Raw genomic sequence first — 24,450 nt, 5'->3', positions numbered from 1 at the left:
TTATTAGTTTAGGAGCTACGATGCCACAGACAGATACACAGATACACCGTCACCCCTCTTTTTGGGTCGGAGTTACAAATAGATAGTGTACATTGTACATACGTTAGTAAAATTACCATTAATTAATATTTCGGTTCCTACCTAGACCAAAATATAAAAAATATTATATCTAGTGTTTTCTTAGTTAATGTACAAGAGATTTTCTGAGTAGGTACATACCTATTAATAATTCTTCTTGTTTTTTCTGAGCTTTTTAGAGAATTATTTGATTGAATTTCGACTTTATAAAAAGTAAAATTAAATTTTCATCAAAATCTGTTTAGTCGAGGTTAGTTAACTATGTACACTTAAAGTGATTAGCTAACAGAACTGAGGGATAAAGGCGATCCCAATAACGGGTGTGGTTATACAATTATTGACAGTAAGGAATAAATAGACGTGTACTGGGGCGTCTTACAACTTGATAAAAAATAGTCATCCATAAAGGAAAAATAAATAACGCGTGATAAAAACTCCAGGTAATTTTATTGAAGGAGTGTTCAGTGACTAAGTATGACGTTGGCTGTAATCGTTTGCACAGTTTTCTAAGATATGGTGTCTGGATTTTCGATATAAACAGACTGCCAACAGGAAATATTCACCATACGTAGCTTTGAGAGCGAACGGCGACGGAGTGTTTCAAGACGATCGTATCGCTTTATCTATATTAATTCACAATAAGTAAGTCCCTCTTTCTTTTCTACCTTTGTTTTATAAACAGACGTTGCAGTGATGGGTGTAAAATTATCAGCCTGTGCAATATTTTTATTATTATCTTGGCAATTGTATGTAATTTTTCGTGAATAGTGTCGCACTTTATTGTTGGTTATCATCCTCATTTTGTCAAAAAAAAAAAAAATATGACGTCAACCATTAGTAATTTGTTTTCATGATAACACTGTGTAAAGGTATTTTTTTTTGGTTATCATTAAATCGATCAGAGATAAAACTTAAATGGGATTATATTCGGATTTCGTCGGTTAGCAAACAATAACAAGTTATATTTTGCTACTCTTCAGGAGAGTTGAAAAATTGTTTTTAATTTAGCAAACTTAGTAATTTTAAATGTTGGAAGTCGAAACTGCCAAATTTCGACTTGAACGCATAATTATTATGAGCGGTATTGTTTGCTAACCGACAATTTGTTGGTTGGTGCAAAGCATGTTTTTTATTGCATTTTGTGTTTTGTGCGTTTTTATTACAAACGACAAAATGGAAACCGGTAGCTAAAGGTAGGTATATTATGCGTTTGGCGTTAGATGTTCTGTTTTTTTTTTACGTTGTTTGTTATATTGCTCTGAAAAACTACTGATATCTGAGCCGATCCAAACGCAGGAGGTGTAAATACGAATTCCCCTTGCAAACACCGGCCCGTGGCTACGCAGCTGCAATCGTATTTTTTTGACTGTTATCATTTTTCTGAAAAATTATTAGGTCGATTTTGATGCGGTTTCCTGCATTACACAGCAGAAAAAGTTCTTAGATAACATGCTTTAATAATTGTAATAGGGGCGCTACAAGTAGTGGTTGTTGTTTTAATCTTTTACTTGTTCAACTGATTCTATTGAACTAATCTGCATGGATTTACGAAGTACCTACCTACCTAATAAATTTTTATCAACCTGCCTTATATATTAAAGTAAGGGAACTAATATTTTCAAAGTTTGTTTATGTAAGTATCGTTAGGGCATACCATTACCTACCTAGCCATTTTATGAAGGATCAAGGACCAAGAACCCGGATCATTTGCCATAAATACCAAAATATCAGTTAAACAAGACTCAAGACTGTATCTTACGATGCACATGCCACACATAAGTTGCTATCGTTTCATCATAATATAGACTTATAATACCTACTTACTTTGTTTCATGTGGAAAATTTTAGTGTCTGTTTAAAATAACATAGAACTGCATTTTGATTGTACCTAGGTAGTACAAAATAAATTGCAAGTTTATTATCTTTGAGTGGGAGTACATAACATTGATACCTAATGTTATTGTGTATAACATTATTTATGTACACTTACAACTTAATTTATTACTCTACCCGTATAAGTATCTATAGGTATCCGCAGAAGTTGTTTTTTATTGACTTTATGATCTCAACAGCAATTTGTACCTACCCCAATTACTGAATCATCATAATCATCATGATCGACCCATCGCCACTATTGAACCACTATTGAACACGGATTGCCTATTGGAATGAGAAGGGCTTAGTCCGCCACGCTGGCCAAATACGGATTGCCAGACTTCACCACCTTTGAGAACAAAGTCTCTGGCATGCACAAGTTTGCCGTGTGATCGCATATCTGCGTCTTAGCTCTCAATAGACTCGTGACTTCGAAGGCTTTTTGCCCAAACGAATCTAGTTCTGAGAAAAAATTCGCAGTTTGACGAGGTTTTTACATCTGGCATAGTTTTTGCTTGTTTTTTCAATCAAGAGCAATGCTAATGTTTTAACAAGCCTTGGGCGTTTCTGTGTAAATTTAAAACTTCCGCTGTTGTTAAAATAGAGACTCAAAGAACTCTTGCATTTACAGTTTAAACACTTACATACTTACCTACTCTAACATTTTAATCGTCAACGAATTAGAACTTCCTTCTTTTTGGACACTGGATTCGTTTCTCGTTATTTAAGTTTCTAGTAGGTATGTAGGTAATGATGTAAATCTATGTAAAGAATTAACGTTCTAATGATTCAAAATCATTTTTTTAGCAAAGAATTGCTGTCTAATTCTGTTACTTATGCATATTTTCAATTGTTTTTACAAATGGTAGGTACAAGATATGTGATATATAGTACGAAATCCCTAGTAATGTTCATACCTATAGGTACCTACCTACTTTACTTATTCTTTGATTCGACGTTTCGTAGAATAAACCTCTGTCGATTTGGAAAAAATAGTTGTCTACCACTTCTTACCAGTGCCAGCCTACGGCTATAATATCTACTCGTGACCTTGTGCTTGCCGCTAAGCTGTTTCGTAAAAATATTTTTTTAAATCAGTTTCAGGGCAATGGCCGAAAACGACCGAATCGTCTTCCCCGATGAAGTTGACGGCGCAAAGGCCAAAGTTGCTGAAGAAACCAAAGAAACAACGACCAACTCCATCGAAGAACCTCCCATAGAAGCAAGCACTATTCAACTGAGGAACATGATCCAAGTACCAGGGAACTGCCCACCAGGCCAGAAAATGGGCGCTGATGGAATTTGCCGCGACGTATTCTAAAAGACGTATGACCTCAAGGCTTTAGTTATAGGTTTACTTTTCATCAGAATTTCTCAATTATTTTGTATGGAACTCATAAATTCGAATCATCCCACTGATTGAAATTCGGTGTAATCTATTTAAGCAGTATTATTTGTTTGGATTAAATTATTTTTAATTAATTATTATTATTGTGTGTTGTGTTTATTGTTTCTTAATAAACAATGGTATCATTTTCAAGTAGGTAATTACTTTAGTTTTTTTAAAATATTTCATACCTAGTAGGGGTATAATAATAAGTACCTATTTAGGTACATCCTTATTGTCAAGATAGCAGAAATTGCTAATAAGCGATTAAGGCCGCCTTTTGAAAATATGTATGAACTTCCAGCGGGGCCCTCCTGTTTTCAAGGTCAAATGGATTTCAAATAAGATGCTTTATTATTTAGTACTAGCATACAATAAAACACATAATTCTAATAATTAACGATCATTTACTTCAAAATATTCATATAATTACACAATAATGCTCTAACTCTGTGAGAATCGAAACATAGGGCCTAAGATAAAAAATTAAATATTTTTTGTCTATAACCCTGACATCATAAAATATTCTCGACATTCGCCTACATAAATTATATTATAAATAACCGAGCGTTGCATAAGTTTTAACAAAGGGAGCGTCGGTCTCGCAGGAACTCCTGGAAAAGAAAGCGTCTTTTTATCAATGAGATCAGCACAACAAATTCTACGGTTAGTCTTACAGTTTCTCACTAGGCTTTTTAAAATAGTTATACATATATTAAATTCATGGAACTCTGTAATTTAATACAAAATTTAAATGATCGACCGTTTCACAATTAAGTAGGCACAAGAGTTACAGGGTAGGTAGATACTCAGAAATGTGAGGAAGGAAATGTGGGCGTTAACAACTGCAACACAGTTTTGTCAGTAACGCAGTTGTTATCGTACCTCATTTTTTTTTAAAACTTTTAAGTGGTCATGAGTGAGAAAAATCGAAGAATTTTACTAAAGGGGAAGACACTGGAAATTGATCATTCACGGTCTAATACGGATGCGGCTCTTTATAATCTATAGCGTGAACTTTGACTTTGGTCAGACTTAAGTTTCAGCAAACCTCAGACTAAGCAAAGTCAAAGTGCGCTCTACAGATGTCAACCTAAGTACCTAGGTACCCATTGGTTAATTTAATACTAGCTGATGCCCGCGACTTCGTTCGTGTGGATGTAGGTTTTTAAAAAAAACAGTGGGAACTCTTTGATTTTCCGGGATAAAAAGTAGCCTTTTTGCTAATCCAGGGTATAATCTATCTCCATTCCACAGCCAAATCCATCCAGTAGTTTTTACGTGAAGGCGTAACAAACATACACACAAACTTTCGCTTTTATCATAGTAGTGTAATATCTAATTAACATGAAATATTGACTTAACCATTTTATTTGAGACGGGCGACACCAAGTAGATATCGATATTATACTCGTATTTATAGGATAACTCAAAGAAAATCATAAGTCTGCTTTTGTGTAAGTAAATCAAAGTTAGTGCACACCAATGCAAAATACTTAAACCAAAAAAGTTTTTTTTCTGGCGAATAAGTGATACCTACACTTTTTCGGGGTTTATATACTTATACTTAGGCCATAAAAAATAAAAACAAAATAAGAATTAGAAAAACTTTATATACAGCTCATATTTTATATGTAATATTTATTTAAAGTTAAAAACATCAATATAACATATCAAATTATAATATTGATTGATGTTTTTAACTTTATGTTGTAGCCCAAATCAGAGGTAGACTGATATCAATTAAAATAATTACAAAATAATTTAAATTGTCCTAATAATAATAATAAACAAAGTGTTAAGTGACTACAAAACAAAATATACAAATAACTATGTGAGGGTGAGACTGACTAAAACCTAAAACCACATAAAATAGCAAGAAAAATATCTTCAAATGAACAAGTTTGATTTCTGTTTTGACTCAAAATATTTTGTACCTACCTACCTTACTTAGGTAGATGGGGACCTACACTTTTAAAATAAAATCTTAAAAGTTAATAGACGAAATAGAAATCTTCATTTTATTTACCAACAAAAATGTGTAGGTACTAGGTACGTTTGAGGAAAATGTTTTATTGTCATGTGAATTAGTAAAACATTTACATTAAGAACAGCTAGTGGCTACTGAACTACCTCTACAACGACTACGTGACGTCTACACGGAACCAGTCATTCAATACAAACTACAACACTACTAAGTATATCTGTGAAAGCCCATCTCGGAGTACTTACTCGTCCTCCCAGGGACAAATGTCGTTTCGCTGCTTACGTTCACTGACTCCGCTTTTACTTTCACGCTTAACTATATCAGATTCTGAAACCGACGACAGTTCGTCTCTATGAGCAATTTTTTTCAACGCGTCAGACTCGGACGCCGTCTTGGAATCTCCGGAGACTCTCTGCGGTGGCAGCGAAGGCACTTTGTCCGCGTTGTCGTCGTCGACGCCGATGTCTTCGCAGACCGCGAGCGGCGCCACCGGCAGCGCTGCCGGCGGAGCGCTCGGCGCGGCCGTCGCCTCCGGAACCGCACTACTCACGACACTCGCGGGTTCGCCTTCCATCCGACTAGCTATGTCTTCTTTTCTCTTAACATCCCCGACCTCCCTACTCGGGGTCGACTTGCTCTCTAAAGATACGGACGCTTCCCGGGATGGCGGCAGACGCACGGACGCAGGTTCATCGTCACCAGACCTTGCCGACTCCTCCTTGGAGTCCGCGTGCGATTCTTCTTTCGATTCCGTTCGCGATTCGTCGCATGATCCGATAGACGCGGTCAGGGTCGCCGTGTCATCCGAGATCGCTTTTAATTTTACATCTGAAATTTCTGATTTCGAACCACCGATGTCGGTCGCAGCGTCCGCGTCGATGGCCATCGTACACCGATCGCCGAAGGCGAGGGCCGGTTCCGTGGGCGTGGCGTCCGCCGACGCGAACACCGAGGAGGGCTCTTCGGAGTGCGCCAGGGAACGACGATCTTCCGGCGAAGCGGTTCGCGAGGGCGAGCCCGCCGACTCCTCGTCCGGCGCAGAGCTAACGCTGATGGTGGGTGTGGGGTGGTACGACGGTATCGGCGCAGGCGCGGGCGGGCCGGGCGCCACGCGCGGCATGCGCGGCGAGTGCGGCGGCGAGGCGAGCGGGGCCAGGTGGCGCGGCTCCACGGCCGACAGGCGGCGCAGGGGCGGCGGCGCGCCGCGCAGCCCGCCGTCGAGCGTGCTCTGCTGCGGCAGGCGCTTGATGCGCTCGCTCGCGCCCACCGCCGCGCTCACGTCCGACGACGAGCTTCCGGAATCGGCAGTCGAATCTTGCCGCTTCCTCGTAGCTCCATACGGACATTCCCTCGACGAACTCTCCCATGGAAGTACGTCCGCCGTGTCATCATCGAGGGGATCCCTGAAAGCGTTCAATAATATTAATCGTGGCATTCGATTTGTGGAGTGAAGAACTTGTACTGCTCGTCATCGTCCGAGCGGCTCACCTAAAGGGTATGTCGCAAAGGTTGGACTGCGAGTGGCTGTGGGGCGGCGGCTCGGGCGCGCGCGGCGGCTGCGCGGCGCACACGGCCAGCTCGTGCGCGGAGCCCGACAGCGAGCGGTCGGAACCGCGGCGCCGCGACAGCGCCACGCCGCCGCCGCTGCCGCCACTACCGCTCGTCGAACCGGGCTTCTTCTTCACTTGCCCGCCGAAATTGAAAAATCTATAAAAATGAATTATATAAGATCACAGAGGTCAACAGTCTTCAGATTCAGATGTAATGTTATGTATATGTTCGTTTACTAACCCTTGTAACTCAATAAAATCGTCACCGTGAGATTAGGTAATGATGCAAGCTGATAAACAATAGAAGTCATTCATTTAGATGCAGGACAGCAGAATCCTCATAATAGACTTAATAAACGATTTTATTTGGACTAGAAACTTAGGTATTTAATCTTAAATCGACAAATCCTTACAACACTTTGACTACTCACTTGGCTTTCTTCTGGTACACGTTCCGTCCCTCAGTGAGTAGCCGCTGGAAGTGGTCGGAGCGTATGAACCGCGGGTAGCAGTCCTTCTTGAGCAGAAGGCCGTACACGTGGTCCGCGGCGTGGTCCAGGGCGTACCGGGAGCCACTCCGGATGCCCTCGGCCACGCGCTCGGCGGTCGCACCGTCGATGTTTATCTCGCACGGCGCACCGGGTTTTAGGAACTCCCTGAGGAACATCATCATCGTTATCATCAACGCATCGCTCTCAGGTTCACTACTGAACGCGGGCCTATCTCAAAACGAGAAAAGTTTGGCCATATTCTACCATGCCGACCGAGTGCGGATTGGCAGACATCACACACATTTGAGAACATTCAATCAATCAATCAACTCTCAGGTACACTTTCCTCACGATGTTTGATCGTCTTTTGTTTCAAGAATTAATTAATTATTAATTTATTATTATTGACAATTCCTATAGCGAGTTCATAATCTTGGTTACTTAATATACTTACTCGTAAATATCCTCTAGTTTCTTAGGTATTTGTTTAGTACTACTTCGCCGTAAATCCATAACCGCAAGCCAGAAACGTATGTTTTCGTGTGAATATTCTTTTCTAAGGAAACTAGTGAATTCTTGAAGGCCAGTTGGGTCAGACACCAGTTCTTCTATTGACAGAGCCCATCGTTGTACACGCTTTTCGCTTGGTACCTCCACGCTATAAGAAATCGAAAGGAAGCTGTTAAATATTCAAACTGAGAAAATGAGCTCTTTTCATGTATTTAGTTGGCAAAAAACTCCATTTTGTCTTTGTTCTATTTGTGATGTAACTTTGTACATATAACCATAATAGATTAATACTGTTGAAAACTCTATTTGTAGATTAAATATCGAATAAGCATGTGATTTTAAGGCATATTCTAACAATTATATTACTTTATCAAAATTGTATGGTATAATTTTTCCACAAAAACAATGTTATAGGCATGTTATAGGTCTATGGTTGCTTATCAACAGATACAGATAGATTGAATACTAATTTCGAGCGCTAGGCGGGCAATTAATTGAAACGGGTTTACATTGGGCTATTAATCTGCCAGAAGAGAGTGTCTTCAGTGATCCAAGGGTTGGAAGGTTGCGGCGGCGTGAGCCAGGCATCGTACGGAGCGAAGGTCTCCGAATAGGCCATAAGGGCCTCAAGGGCAATAGAAGTCTTCACTCTCGTACGGTCCAGGCTCGCTTTTAGATGTTCAATCTGTAACAACAAAATGTACCTACATTTAATTTCTCTGTTATTTTAAGGTCATTATGCTTGCCGTAGATGGTCGGGATTTTTTTCCAGTATTACAACTTCTATAGACTGGTACCTACTACCTAATTGCCATATCGTTATCTATGGCCAATCCACGCGGACAAAGTGGCGGGAATAAGCTAGTCTTTATCTAATTATGTAACTTCGTATTGGTTGGTAATTTTAGGTGATCGAATAGCTTTAGAGGTATTCAGTGGTTCAGGCTTCCATTTCTGGTCATTGTATACTAAATTCCTCAAAATTCCAGGTAAGGTAGTTCGATATATTTCTGCATTAATCATAGAAAGGTTTTGTGAGTTGCAGGATTTGGTTCAATTGTGGTACTTACCTCTCGAGTAACTTGTTCTATCGTACGTTTCTTAGGCTTAGGTTGTCTCGTGCGTACGGGCACAGGGCACGGTTCCAGCGCGCTCGGCACGCCAGGAGGTGGTCGGGCAACCCTCCAGTACGCCCGTTCTTGACTATCGCTCACTATTTTGTCACCTTTTTTCCTCTCCTTCGCTAACCGTACCTGTTAAAAAGACATTAAGTAGTTAGGAAAGGAAAAAATCCCATGAGGCTGTAAAACATTCCTACGATGATTGTTGTAGTTACTATTATTTTTTTGAGTTTACAAATATTTACCTACACTAAATCGATCACCATTAATAAAAATCAAAATCATTTAGAATCAATAAAACCGCCGATCGTTGTTAGCACAATATAATTTTGATGGCATATTTTTTTAACGTGGTAAGCAGAATTATAGGATACCCATATTATAATGATACAAAGTTTATTGTAAATATAAGATTGCAGAGGTTTGATTCAATGACCACATCGAACTATAAAATGGCCGAAGATTAGAAAAAATCATGACATCGCTCTATATACTTATTCAATTTACGGCTCGTTTTCACGGCCGTCCAATTTGCAGGAACAGCTTTTTACTGGTTTCCAGTTAACACATAACTGAGTAGTGTTGTTCACATGCGGTATGTTCTAGATCGTATTTTGAAACGGTAGAGTGTTAAAACCCGTATGCGAGTGCTCGTATGAACCTTGCTTTTGGGACAGCGGGATTCAGCGCGTGACAAAACCGAATAGCGAAATGCGTCTGTATGGAATTTTTGCTGTATCTCAAATGCTCGTATGAATCTAAGTCATTAGATAGAAAAATGCTACATTCATAGAGGATCGCATTTAGTGATACGAATGTTTCAATAAACACGTTTACACTAAATGCCAATGTATAAAAACCGTTGCTGCAAAGAACAAGATATTGCCGTGGGAACGAGCCCTCACTTGTTCTTCAGCTTGCATAGTGATGAAGTCCCACTTCGCAGCGAGATTCTTTTTGAGATTGGCGAGGGCTTCCTGCTCGTACTCCTCTAGGCCGTGACGTTGCTTGTTGCGAAGCGTGCGCTTCACGAGGTAGATGGCGTATTCCACGTTGTCGGGGCCCACCGTCGGCGCACAGGACCCTGCGCCGGCCACGCGCGGCCCTTGCCATGGCCAGTAGTAAGGACTCTGGAAGACAAAACATTGTAACCAATTGAGACAATTAAACCAACAGACCCATTCCGTTTCTAATTAGCTTTGATCAACAACTCTGCACTGCACTACTTGACTACTGTGGCAACCACCTATCACGGTGTAACACGGATTTAGGATGGCCAGTGGAGCTCGTGCGATGTCCCCGTAGATATTTGCTTTTTAAAGAATATTAGCCATGCTGCTAATCATGACTAATACTCCCCTTTCCCCCCTAATTAAGCGTAAAGCTTGAGCCAGGAGTGGGGTTTGAACCGCCGACCTTACGGAATTCAGTCCGCTCCTCAACCTTTGAGCTATCGAGGTTCAAAATTTGCTTGCTCATTGCTTTTTACCCGACTACGGCAAAGCCGAAAGGAAGGGTTATGATTTTTACTAAGCGTGATTGTGGTAAAACGCAAAAAATATCCTGAAATCCTGAAAATCAGCACAATGAAAGATTCAGTCAGAAAGGCAAAGGATCAATAAAATATTATTTAAATTTAAACAGCATGCAAAATCAAATGAAATGCTAGGTACTTAGATAGAAAGGTATACAATGGTTGTATTGTGCGAGTGTCGGGAACTGTTGGGATAAACATGCATTTATTCTACAAGCCTTAGGTACATTTGATTTAACTCATTTATATACTCACTTGAAATCTATAAAGAGAAGAATCATCCTTTAACACAAGGTTTTTCGAATCGTTGACAGGAAAGAAGTAACCATATTGGCAGAGTTGATTGCCTAAACTTATTGCTTCAACTGAAAAGGAATAAAATAAAGTTATTCAGAGGACAATTTCAAATAATTATTTAGCTAAAAGAATTAAAAAAAAAATTAGTGAGAAGAGGTAAAGCCATAAAGGTGAAAATAAAGTTAAACAGTAAAAAAGTGTGGTACTCACCACGTAACTCACCATTGGTAGTCTCATCTAAATTAAACCTTTCCATTAGCCATTCGACAAGATCGTAGCCTGAAAAAAAATTAACAAGGTTCATAATACATAGCTTTGGCATATAAGGCTTATTCTAAGATTAGAAACATAGCTTGATATTTATTTGTTCTTGTATTTTTAACAATTTGCTTTCTTCCGTTTATCAAGGTATTATTATTTCAATCAATTAATTTTTAGGAATTTCCTTTTGTGTGTGATGTTGTATGATTGTTTAATAGATTGTTAACTAAAACAAATGAAGACAATATACCTATTATAAGTCAATGTCAGTCAATATCTAAAAAATATTTTCACGTTTAGGATTATCCTGAAAATTCAATGCATGCTAGGCCGGAACCATGGAACTGCCCTGACACACTCCGTGCGTCTCGATGACTTTCACTTGCCGATCTATTTATTTGAAAAATCTTTTGCGAGCATGATTTACTACCTACTTAGTGCCTTTGACTTTAAAGCTTGAGATTTAATTTCATATTCATAATTTTTATGTTGCCTGGGTATACCTAATAATAATGTTGATTAACATAGGTAATTAGTAAAAGTGTGCAAAACTGCAATAAAATGTTTTGATTAGTTTTGTTAGAATTAATTTCTATTTTAAATTATAATTAGGGTCTCAAAGACGAAGAAAGTAGACATGAAGATACCTATCGCATCGCAATCAAAGCAATCAACGATAACGGATCACAATAGAGCGGTGAAAGTCCCCTTCAGAATGTAAGTACCTACGAGTACATAGTTGTTTACTCTATTGATTTTACGATTTAGAAGGCAGACGCATTCGTTTTTAATCGCGGATAATCAATCAAGACGGGGTTCAAAAGATTAAAAATGTACCTATAGCATTTAAGCATATTAGACATTGGTGATATGTATTAAGGATCTATAGAAGAATTGCGTTGATAAGATAAAGATGCGAAACCGAGAAGGGGTTCTCCATTATTACCTACATCTATGCACGTTTTCCTACTTGAACCTTCAGACAATTATTGTACCTACTTAGGTTATAATTTGTCATCAGATTAGGTACCTATATGATTTATGTAGAAAGTAGTTGAAACAAATTGGTCATTGGTTAGGTAGGTAGGTACCTACTGGTGATGATTTCCTTCACCCGATAATTCACACGGAACCCAATTTCATGTAAAATATCTACCTACCTAATTAATATTCTGAAATAATAATAGAAACGAAATTTTTGGATAGGTTATACCTTGGATTAACACATAGGGAACTTTTTATCCCGGAAAATCAAAGAGTTCGCGTGGGATTTTGAAAAACGTAAATCGACGCGGACGAAGTTGCGGGCATCAGCTAGTAATTTATATTTATAATCGAAAATGTATGAAATCCCGACAGAACGGCGAACTGCCATCACAAGGTGTAGTCGTACAGTACGCTATCGATTTTACAATTAGACGCGACGCTGCTTGCTACTAGCTAACCGCGGCTAAAGACAGGGTTTGATATACCTAGCATATCTACAACTGATCTATATTGTAATAAACTGCCACTGTAACCGTAACAATTCTTACATCCATATCCATACTTAATATTATAAATGCGAAAGTGTGTCTGTCTGTCTGTCTGTCTGCTACGCTTTCACGGCTCAACCGCTGAACCGATTTTAATGAAAATTTGTACAGACTTAGGATACATTCCGGGAAAGGACATAGGCTACTTTTTATCCCGGAAAAACAAACAGTTCCCGCGGGATTCCTAAATACTCATTCGCTTGATCGATTTGTATGAAAGTTGGTATCGAGGTAGCTTGCGTCCCTGTAATTGACATAGGCAAATGTTTATAGCCCGGAAAATCAAACAGTTCCCACGGGATCTTTAAAAATCTAAATCCACGCGGACGAAGTCGCGGGCATCCTCTAGTTGAAGATATTTAGATATTTTTTGGAGGGCACGCTATAGTCGATACTGAACCCAAAACTGTAATTTTTCAATTCTCTGTATCATGGTCGTAGTATCTATCCATTCACGAAAGTCCTACGCACTGCTTCAAAAATCCTATTCTTTTCCAAATTTACTACTTTCCAGCGGGCCAGGAGTGGAGAAGGCAGATAAGTAGGTGCCAGGGGTGCAACAGATTTGCACGTCATTTTTTGCATGGATATGGATAGGTATAGTTCCAGACTTGGAGAGTGGCGTAGGCTAGTTTTATCTCGGAAAGGTATTCTCATAAATCTCAGTACTACCTACGTAACCTGGATATTCAATTTCATCCGTGTTTTTTAAAAATGTACTACCTATAAACTTTTTGATTTCGGAATAAATTCTTGTCCCTCCAGGATGGAAGCAATTTCTGTGCGAAATGTCGTCAAAATTAGCTCAGTGGTTGGCCGTGAAAAGGTAATAGACATACATTCGTATAGAAAAATGGATGGGCAGTGTACTAAATTTTGAATAAATACCTACCTAATTAATTTAATTAATTTCTTTTTACATTGGATTTCCTACATGCGTGGTAACGAAAATAAACTGTTTAATAAGGCCAAGAAGATCTATGACAATTAAAAACAATTAGAACTGGAAAGAATGGAGAGTGAAAATGGAAAAGATTCAAAAAATATGCTTGTAGCGCGGGATCCACTCTACATCCTCGTATGATTAAAAGTAGGTAGTTAAGTATACCCAATTCCAAAAATCGTAAAAAAATTACCCGTAAAAGCAGAAGGTATGAAGCTAAGAAACAATTTTTGACTCCGCACTGGTACACCGGTCTCTGGATCTTGCATTTCTTTTATCAAAGCTTCCATCTGAAATGAAAGAAAAATAATTAATATATATATATATATATATATCTCTTATAAGTAACACCTCTGTAATAATTGTATTATTGATGTATTTCGTCCAGTTTAAAATCCTATGTTTTCTGGAATCCTGCACATAGGGTTATTGTAAAGAATTATGGCAAGCATCCAGCTGAGGATACCTTCGTTATTAGAATCAAAGTTTTAAAACAAGATGAAGTTAAACAGCACTAGAAAACCCGACTAATAGTCGCGAACTTCCGATAGATAGCGATAAATAGATATACTAAAATTGTTTTTCTGTCGCTTCGTGTATTTTAAAATTGTAAATACTGAATTTATATTTATGAACTCGGATTTTTTTCCTCTTTCAGTTGGTATCCCACTCGATATAATAGCAAAAAAAAAATTTACAGACCCCCAACTTTTTTGGATGTAATAAGTATAAAATAGGTAGGTACGTTTATTGCAAGTTAAGAAATATTCTATACTGTAATAATCCCTATATTTTTGGATTCGTTCAATACGAAAAATTGCGAAATTGTAGGTATCATCCGAAAATATTTTTAGGATCTTGATTGCTGAAAAGCACAAAAACGACAGCTCTCCAAGTATTAATAGGCCCAAGAGCAATGCATCATTGTCCTCCCCTCCTTGCGGTGAAAGATGCTTCATATTCGAGAGCCTCTTGGTATCGCGAGGGGGTGTCTTTGAGACCCGCCAGTCCCTTCATGGCATCTCCAAAATATATAACAACGACCGAACGAATCGAGTGCTACTTGAATTTTTCTTTTCTTTTCATTATTATTAGTCACCACTCTTTCTTTCCAGTAAACGACGGTCTTCGGCTCCTGTTTTTTGATTGCATCTACAGCATCGTAAGAGTTAAAGTGCGTCAGTTTCCAGTAATTCTTGTCTCTTATATTCCCTACCAATAATAATATTGTCGCTGGTAGGGCAAGTTTAACAATTACGGGAACGACTCTATCTACAATCATTAGCTTAAGAATTAGAATTACCTTCCTATCTTGTCAGTGTTTTTTTTGGTTGAATACGCACTGCTAGAATATTATGGAATGCCTTTCTGGCTTCCGTTTTCCCTGCCACTCATAATAGGATCTTCAAAACAAGAGTGAATAGGCATCTTCTAGTCAAGCGCGATTCCTTAGGCTGCATCATCTACTCTTGTGTCGTAGTAGTTAAGCGCATGCCTCGTTAAAAATGCATTGAATTGGTGTTATTGTTTCTTTGTATATTTCTATTTTTGCACTATGTAGTCCTAAAAAAAATTTTTATCCGTCTTGTATCTGTATCTCATGAAACTTGATTGATGGTAGTATGGTAGAGTGAGTTGAAATTTTCACAGAGTGTGCGTTTCTGTTGCCGCTATAACAACAAATGATTAAAATTTTAAAATGGCTGTTATGTAATTTAATTAAAAAAAATACATTAGCAATATTATCTTGTACGATGGTACGGTATGGAATCCTTCGTATCCGAGTCGCACTTGACCGATTTTTAATAATATTTTCATTTCCGCTGCGACATAATTAGTTCATTCTCACATATCAACTAATTAGTTATTGGATTGATAGTTTAGTTAAAGTTATCGATATTTTGACTCAATCAACGTCCCATTAGCGCTGCAGGCTGCAGGGTAAATAGTTTGCATGGGTCGGGGCAGAGTGGTCCCCGGGGACACGAGGCGAAGGCGGTGACGTCAGGGGCCGATCAATAACGGATTACGAGCCAGTTGTCTCATTAGGTCCTTACCGAAGATTGTTTTGCTTTACACGCTTGTTTACATTGATTGGTGTGATTCGAAAGCTTGTCATTTTTGCAATTTAAATTGAATGGATTGAACCTATTTATGCGGTGGCATTCCAGAGCCATGGTGATTGATGAATACGGACTTCCCGGTAACTCTTCAAGTATTTAAATCAAAAAACGTATCGGTGCATATACAGGGTGTAACCAGAACAGATGATTACTGATAAGATACCTACCATAAGAAAAACTACGATTTAAAAAAAAATCCTGTATTTTTAAAAGTTCACAATATGTTGCATATTAATAATCTGACTGACGCTAGAGGTCAACGAACGTTCCATAAATAGGTCACTCAAAGTAGTAGGTGTGGCATTGACCCGAGTTTTGAACGCTATACAATGCGGGTTTGAAAAATACTAAATCATTAAAACTACAAGATAAGGTAAATAGTTACTGGCATTGGTAGTATAATAATAACATAAGGTTTTTTGCCAGCGTTCTTGTTACTCCCTGTGTTTATAGTTTAGTCTTTCTTTTCCACTGCAGGCTGCAGGGTAAAATTATTTGTATGGGTCGGGGCAAAGTGGTCCCCGGGGAGACGAGGCGAAGGCGGTGACGTCCGAAGCTGATCAATAGCGGATTACGAGCCGAGCCAGTTGTCTCATTAGATCCTTGCCGAAGATTGTTTACATCAATTATGTGATCGGGAAGCCTGTTAAAGCTAAAGTAGGTATACAATTGAAAGTACTTATCGCTTGAGGTAAAGAAGAAAGATTACGTCAATCTGTTGCTCCGTTGGGACGTGATCGAAGAACAAACCAACAAATCAATAAACCGATAAACAAACACACTTTTGCATTTATAATATGGGTAGTGAAGTAATAGCCAAATAGAATAATTTTATGGAGTAAGCGTTACTAGGTAATGCGAATCTTAAGTACCTAATGTTTTTTTTTTATAGAAGGACAAAATAATATAAGTGAATGTGAACTAGGTATGACCTTCTGTAATCAGAAGCTGTGTGATGCTTTACTGAAAAATGGAAGCGAAGTGGCATATAATTTTCTTCTCTTCCCGGTGAAAATTATAATGAAATCGGTTGAGAAGTAAGTATCTAGGTAGTAGGTACCAACTACCAACCCTATAGTATAGCTGTGGTATAGGATAGGTTCGGGCTATACAGTATATCTATACATATAATAAAATTGTAGAAAAGTGGTGTCTGTACAATGGAAATATATAAAATAAAAGTACCAGGGGTTGTTATTATATCGATGCCGAACCCGAAACTGTAATTAATTTTTTTTTTGTCTGTTTGTCTGTTTGTCTGTTTGTCTGTGTGTTTGTGCACGCTAATATCAGAAACGGCTTATTCGATTTAGATACGGTTTTCACTAATATATTGTAGTAAGCTTCACTTAGCATTTAGTGTTTATTTCATGTCAATCGGTTCATAAATAAAAAAGTTATGTCAATTTAAAGAATCACGGCGCCTCGCGCCTGAGCGTCCGTGGCTATATAAAGCGCGAAAAGTCACTATTCCACGCGAACGAAGTCGCGGGCACAGCTAGTAGGGCATATAACTACACTGCATGACCCGAATTTCAGGAAAATGAAACCGTGAACAAAAGTTAGAATTATCAATACACATACTACATGTACATACAAGGCTGAGCAACCTAACCCGAGCAATAAATCTGGGGTCCCGGGATACACAACGCGTGTATGTATTGTTCCCATTGTATCGCCGATGTCCCGGCCGACACAACAAAAGGAGTTGTGCCGAGTACAATGCCAATAAAAAACATGTACAATACGTAACGTGGAATAAAGGGGAAAGGAACAATTAAGGAGTAGGTATGCGTTGATTAATTTCTTGCTGAAAGAAAGCTTGGTTTTTTAAGTAAATAAAAAAAAATGAAAAGGAGAGAAAATAAAAAGATAAAAGACTATAAGATATATATAAGATATAGGCTTATTTCGTTGTTTAACAACGTAATATACCTAATCAGGGTTCAGCTTGTGAAGTTCCAGCGAAAAGAGTAAGAAAGCGGGTAGTTCAATACTACCAATGACAGTTTGAAATCCACACTCAATAACGAGGCGTTGTCGGTCCCTTGTGCTCCGTCGTCCGCGGTGGGATAGAACTTCGTGAGGCTTTTAGTCGTTAGGAGTCCGACATATACACAGTGCTCCCCCGTGCCGATGGTATCAATGACGGATTTTCCTCACGAAAAAAATATTATCAGAAATATTTTCAAAGAACTAAAAAACATGGTTTTTCAAACCATTCTTTCTGGTCCGGTAAATCAATCGTGATCACCTTCAATTTATGCTTCATCTTATGCTTATTGTTCAACTAACTTAGCACTAATATCACAAAACACTATTAAATAAAATAATTATTATTACCAGTAGAGCGTACCGCCATATTAAGTTCATAGCGTCATCGTCTCAATGTCTTCATACCATCACCGTCAAGACGGATTAGGATAGAAGGTCATTCATACTATTGTTGACGCATACCCTTGGTCTTTATTACTAAGTGGTTCAGTGCGCTTAGTTTTTACATCTCACCCAATGTTGATAGAATTCGAGATCGAAACATTATCAGAGTAAAAGGGACCAAACGTCATAAATTCAGTACCTGTCTACCACCAGTTTTTTTGCAACTTTTCCACTTTCAACACTGGCGGTGGATATATGGACGAAATTGAGCTTTAGAACAAGACCATCAAGGTCCATTTTATTTTAACGCTGAAGTGTTTCAACTTTCGACGCTCGAATTTTCCGCTTCTACCAATGTTGGTGTGCTGTAAAATCTCATACTAAGCACACAGTACTGTACGCATATAAATGACGTGAGTGTTGCTTATCAAGCATTGAGTAGGTAAGTTAATGATTATTATGGTCGTATTAACTGATCCTATCTGTTACGATTAGTATCTAAAACATTGCGGTATTTCCAATGCAATAAAAAATGAGGTACTTTACTTGTTGTTCCTGACTTATAAGAAAAGAAAAAGTTTTTATCAATTGATCACAAACATTATGAAAATAAGCTTTAAGTTTCCGCCATGTTTTGGTGTCTTAGCTAGAAATTTGTTTTGGTTCAATATTTTTTTTCTTATATTTCCCTACCGGGTTAATTTAGAACACAACCTTTTTGTGATCTAGGCGATCTAGGACTACTTGTAACTACGTAAGATTATAATGATAAGTAAAACAATTGCACACTTACGGAGATCGGCTGAAATTTTCTCTTTGTAAGGATTGAATTGTACAAAATGGGTTTCCTTGTTTTAGCGCCTTTTGTAGTCATGGCTATAGACAGTGATAGAATGTTCCTTGCCAAGTTAGGTAACGTATTTTTCATGAATAGGGACACTAATAAAAATATTCACGTACACTCAGTCATTTGCCCTCTATACGGTCTGTTCAATATTTTTCTCAAGAAAATACGTACATATCGGTTGGAAAGCAGAACTGTATTTACCAATAAAGTTACATGCTTTGCGAAGATATGCCGCAAAATTTATGCTTGCTTAGACCTTACATCATTGCAATATTCAAATTATATTTATAAGGAGGTACTTACTATATAGGTGCAAAAAACTAGTGAAAACTAGATGAATAAGTAATTAATGTAGTTTCCACATGTAAGTGTAACACGTTTCGTTTACCTAGTAGATTTGTAGGGAGGTGTATTACATCCAATTGTAGAATGCTAGGTATACAAGGTGTATGTATCGAACTATACCTATAATCAAAACTAGGTAGCATATCGATTGTCACCCACATCTTGATCTTATCTAACACGAGCTGGCATGGCGCTGCGGTTTTGGGGTTACCTTCAATGGGAAGATTCGAGCTCATTTTCCGGTTGGGCTTGCGTATAATCTAGGTTCAAAGATCTCTCGTACATGCAGTATCCTAATCTAGTAATATAGTAATGTAAAGAAAAGTAAGAAAATATTCTTTTCATCTCACTCGCTCGGAAACGATTCCTTTGCCCTTTGAAATCTGCGTAAGAAAGTGGTAATTTTGCTCGCTAGCGTGCAAAGTACGAGTTGAAATTCGAACGAGACGATCTGTGGTATATGGTTGGCGTACTTAGTTATCTTTTGCTCTCTATTAAATGTTAAATGATTACGGTGGCTATCATTCAGTGTTAGACACTGAGTTAGCGAATCCGCAGGCTTGTGCTAGTACCTATAGCTCGAACCACAGAATTCAGAATTGGGGTTAGAAGTGGTAAAGGAGCGTCGAGGGACCTCTTTAAACTAGTTAGTTTAAAGAAATGAATACTATAATTGAGATATTGCCTTAACGGAGGAGATTGGTTGATGCTAGGGCACTGTCGCGAGGTCCATGTTTACGTCATCGTACCACTACCGCTGCAGACTAAATTGTTTACATTGGTTAGGGGTCGGGGCAGAATGGTCTCTGGGGACGTGAGGCGAAGGCGGTGACGTTGAGGGGCCAATCAGAATCAAAAGATATGGTAAGCAATTATTGATTATTATTTTTATTTAATCAATAATTATTCAACATCCTTACCTTATCGAGGGCGAGTGGTCGGTGCCGGGGCACTGTCGCGATGCCCTTGTTTGCGTAGTTCCATTACCGCTATAGGATAAATCGTTTAAATCGGTTGGAGCCGGGGGCCGGGGCAGAAAGATTCGAGCTCTGGGGACGCGAGGCAAAGGCGAAAGAAGGAAGGAGAAGAAGGGGATGAGGGGCCGATCAGAATTAAAAGGAACTATGCCTCGATTGGAGCCGGAAAGTCTTTGAGTGGGGACCGCGTTTAAGCAAGCGTAGCGTGGGACGCCCTCCAGCACGATGGACCAACGATATAAAGCGGCTGGCGGGAAGTGGCTGGATGAGGAAGGCTGAGGACCGGGTGCGGTGGCGCTCTATAGGGAAGGCCTATGTCCAACAGTGGATGTCCACAGGCTGATGATGATGCCTCGATTTATTATATAATTGATATGTTACCTTATCGAAGGCGAGTGGTCGGTGGCGGGGCATTGACGCGAGGTCCATGTTGTCGTCGGGGCGGTGCGGGCGCGCGGGGTGCACGCGCGCCGCTAGCCGACCTCCATGGGCGTCTGCCGCAGGGGCCGCATGCCGCTCGCGCCCGCGCTGCGCCCCCGACACCTGGAACCAACCACACACTTCAGCAGTGTTCAACACCATCAAAGCAGCTCCTGGCAGAGCTGCCAGGATGGCAACCATAAATACGTCAAAGCAAGTGTCTATAGCCACCGACAAACGATCGTTTGATTAAAATTACGGTTTTTTCATATTATGGTTCATGAAATACAGAATGACAGACCAACGGAAGGATGGACAAACAGAGGAGGCTTAGTATGTTCTTCGGGTACGGAACCCTAAAAAATAACTTTTTGGCAAGAGCTCTTTTGACCTTGGGTAATATTCATTTAAAAAAAAATGTTACTTGACTTACTGATAAGAAAATAGTACCAATTTTCCTGCACAACAATTCTATGGACATGATAAATACGATAAGGTTTAGTCAATGAAGCAGCCTATTATCACAGAAGTAAGAAGCCTTTACAGCACGAAGGTTAGATGAAAAAGGACAGGTTTAATATAAACAAAGTATTTGATGCTATTCATCTCGTGTGTCACAGGTTAAACGTTTCGTGATTCATTTTATAACGATTATGTATTAAGTGGGTAGGTATGTCCTCTTGACTCATAAACAAACTATTAAGAAGAAATTTCATTGCGGTCGTTCCTTGAAATATGTATCTGTTTTTTTTTTTCGACATACCAACAATCGTATCTACAAATTTTCATATCCATACTCTTTATTATGTTACCTAAAGACAATCCAATACCAATAACCAGTTGCCTTGTACTATTCATCGAAGAAAGGAACCTACATCACAGTTTCAAGAGTAAAACTGTGCCTACAATCTACATCCTTCTTTGTGTCCTTGGTCTTAAATGCCTAAGGGCGATTGCGCACTCATCCGATCCGAATCCATGAAAATACGTTCCGAAGTAGTCATAGAACTATTGTATGGTAGCTCTAGCTCCGACTTCCATCATCCGAGTTCTCTCCGTCATTCTTGAGAATATTTCGGATGTGCCTTGGATTCAAATCGGACATTATGACGTAGATATAGGTAATATATTATCAAAGATGTCCACTGATTAGCTTGGGATTTATTGTAGATCGGATTAGTGCGTAAGCAATATCCGAGTTCGGTTCGACTTCTTTATATTATCCGTATTTTCACGGACTCGGATCGGATGAGTGCGAAACCACCGCTTTAAAGATCGACGATTGTAGACGAAGGTAGGTCAATGACATCAATCGATTTACGCAGGCAGCAGTTTTCGTATTAGTAACGTACGAACTGATCGAATAGCCACTAACGGTACTGAGATAAATAATTCAAAACAATACCAGTTTTCTCGTCGAACACGATAGTTAGGCTTATTGGCTCAAAATATAATGACCGATGAATCTATTAAAATTGATAAGAGTATCTAGGGGTATTGGCTCTACATGAGCGCATTCACTAGTAATGGTATCTACCTAATATGTCTATCTAAGTATATCTATTTTTCACCATTCTGCAATACCTGTAACTTGCACGGAATTATTTTTATAGTACTGACTAAGTAATTAAAATATAGGTATATGTATCTACTAATCTCAAGGAAAAAAAATTAGAAAATTTCTACATCTTTTTTACAACCTGACTAGTCCATACCCTAATTAAAAAATAAAACGAAAAATTTCAAAGCATTACATCCACTTTTACTACTAGCGTGGCCAATGTTTGCAAACTGAGCGAATAGCACGTTTTATTACGAGTTTATTTATGTTGTAAAGCCAATGTTTATGAGTGCCTCTAAACATGTTTCCAAACAGATAGGTAGCTAAGTAGGTAGGTACCTACTCTATGCAGACGGCTATACGGAAACTATCAATCCGACATGTGGCAATCGTAGAAACTGAATAAAACTACTAGAACAGTCACACACTGATAGCGGAATAAATCTTAGGTATGTCTGTCAAACCGCACTTGGCCAGAATGGTGAACTTTTGCAAACCCTTCTCAAGCTGAAATGGCACCCGTGCTCTGTAGTGAGCCGGCAATGGGTTGATAATGATGATGGCGTTACAAAGAGAGATAAAATTATTTCGATGTATGTAAGGGATAATCTCTGGAACTAATGATCTGATTCTGAAAATTCTTTCACTGGTCGATTGACATTATCCCCGAGTGATATGCAGCTATAGATTTTGTAGGTAATGCGGACAAAATCAGGGTCTAGGACTTAGTATAAAATTCGTGAGGTTCAGTTAGGCACCTAAATAACTACAGAATTCTAAATGAGTTTATTGAAATGTTATATATACTGGAACCAATTTCATACCGACATACACCACGACATGTCGCCGATTATTATTTTTAGAGCCTAACTATGTACACAATAGAAATAAATCGAAAACAGATAGGTACCTACCCTTTTTTTTGTTCTCGTGAGGAGGATAAAGCTACGAGGGTTCCAAACGCGTCCAAGTCTGAGAAGAGCCCACAACAAACTCAGCCGGGTATTCCTTTTTTTTTTACTATCACCACTTTACAGATATGTTAGTAAAATACCCCCAGCACCCGCTAAACAGACAAATTAAAAATTCTCCTTTCTTTACCTTTACAAGCCATGCTGATGAATTCACAAATTCATCTACTGAGGTCATTTGAAAGTAACTATCTGAAAGAAATAAATATAAAACTAAAAAATACAATATGTACTTGCTTTTCTAGCCTGAGTACCTACCTAAGTATAGCATGAAGGTGAAATTTATCAGCACTTATCAAATAATATGTGTCATCATCACCATCATCATCATCATCAGCCTGTGGACATCCACTGTTGGACATAGGCCTTCCCTATAGTATGTATGCTTTGGTAGAACTAGAAAAGTTAATTCAAACTGTAAATGGTGGCTTTTCAAGTCCCGGACACAAAAATTTCCTCTGAATACCTATAACGGAGAAGATAGAGGAATGTAAAGTGAAATGAAAAAAACGGCATATTAATGAATAAAAGGACAGATGGACAGACAGACAGCAAAGTGATCCTATAAGGGTTCCGTTTTTCCTTTTGAGGTACGGAACTCTAAAAATAGAATACTGTTTCATAGGTAGAAATGTTACCAACCTCTTGTATAAAATTAAACAGATTAAGATGCCATTGCGCATTAGCGTAGTTTGTTAGAGCTCATTGATTCCGATGCAGATGGCTCGAGGCACGCGCACGCGAATGTTTCTCAGTTTCTCAGACACTGCACAGTGTATTTTCCACCTTCTGTCACACGTGTTTCTAACACTTACACACACACTACTATAACTACATAACGCTATGCTACATGCTAGTGCATTTTTGTCGTGTATTCTTATAATAAGTCCTACCCAATATAAAAATACTAGATGATGCCCGCGACTCCGTCCGCGTGGATTTAGGTATATTTAAAAATCCCGTGGGAACTCTTTGCTTTTCCAGGATTAAAAGTTGCCGAACTTAATCTCTGGGATGTAAGCTAACCCTGTCTAAAATTTCATATAAATCGGTTTAACGGATAGATTCTTAAGAGTCCCGTAGACAGACAGACACACTTTCGCATTTACCTATAATATAATTGTAAGTAGGTATGGATAATAATCGGCAATTATACCAGAACGTCTTATTGGCCATGAAATGAGAAATATTGTTATAACGAGATTATTAATTAAGTACGAATTTCACACACAATTTCACTGCACCTTTTTGTATAAAT

General features: G+C 38.7%; 2 protein-coding genes across 8 annotated transcripts in view; one reads left to right on the top strand and one right to left on the bottom strand.

Moving 5' to 3' along the window:
- Positions 1-719: 719 nt before the first annotated feature.
- Positions 720-3,496, top strand: LOC123881224. The gene is made up of 2 exons (XM_045929921.1): positions 720-824; positions 3,052-3,496. The coding sequence occupies exons 1-2, from the start codon at positions 772-774 to the stop codon at positions 3,272-3,274; spliced, it is 276 nt and encodes a 91-aa protein (XP_045785877.1). The 5' UTR covers positions 720-771; the 3' UTR covers positions 3,275-3,496.
- A 231-nt stretch (positions 3,497-3,727) lies between these two features.
- The window catches only part of LOC123881205, a 34,439-nt gene continuing 13,716 nt past the window's right edge, over positions 3,728-24,450 (bottom strand). For 3 of the 7 annotated variants that reach the window (XM_045929886.1, XM_045929888.1, XM_045929884.1), the window contains exons 2-14: positions 23,323-23,384; positions 20,622-20,783; positions 13,763-13,859; positions 11,041-11,109; positions 10,789-10,898; positions 9,905-10,129; positions 8,949-9,131; positions 8,388-8,563; positions 7,823-8,026; positions 7,309-7,533; positions 6,816-7,034; positions 5,573-6,730; positions 3,728-3,954 (exon numbers count right to left, since the gene is read on the bottom strand). In XM_045929886.1, coding sequence (XP_045785842.1) covers positions 3,894-3,954; positions 5,573-6,730; positions 6,816-7,034; positions 7,309-7,533; positions 7,823-8,026; positions 8,388-8,563; positions 8,949-9,131; positions 9,905-10,129; positions 10,789-10,898; positions 11,041-11,109; positions 13,763-13,859; positions 20,622-20,783; positions 23,323-23,370 — 2,937 coding nt within the window. In that variant the 5' untranslated portion in view covers positions 23,371-23,384 and the 3' untranslated portion in view covers positions 3,728-3,893. Of the gene's footprint in view, positions 3,955-5,572; positions 6,731-6,815; positions 7,035-7,308; positions 7,534-7,822; positions 8,027-8,387; positions 8,564-8,948; positions 9,132-9,904; positions 10,130-10,788; positions 10,899-11,040; positions 11,110-13,762; positions 13,860-20,621; positions 20,784-23,322; positions 23,385-23,834; positions 23,979-24,450 lie in introns of those variants that run through there. The other 4 variants (XM_045929890.1, XM_045929889.1, XM_045929887.1 and 1 more) reach the window with 3 other exon arrangements.

Source organism: Maniola jurtina, chromosome 3 (genome assembly GCF_905333055.1).
Source record: "Maniola jurtina chromosome 3, ilManJurt1.1, whole genome shotgun sequence".
In the NCBI taxonomy this organism is placed as follows: domain Eukaryota; kingdom Metazoa; phylum Arthropoda; class Insecta; order Lepidoptera; family Nymphalidae; genus Maniola; species Maniola jurtina.
This window is presented reverse-complemented; position numbering and strand designations above follow the sequence as displayed.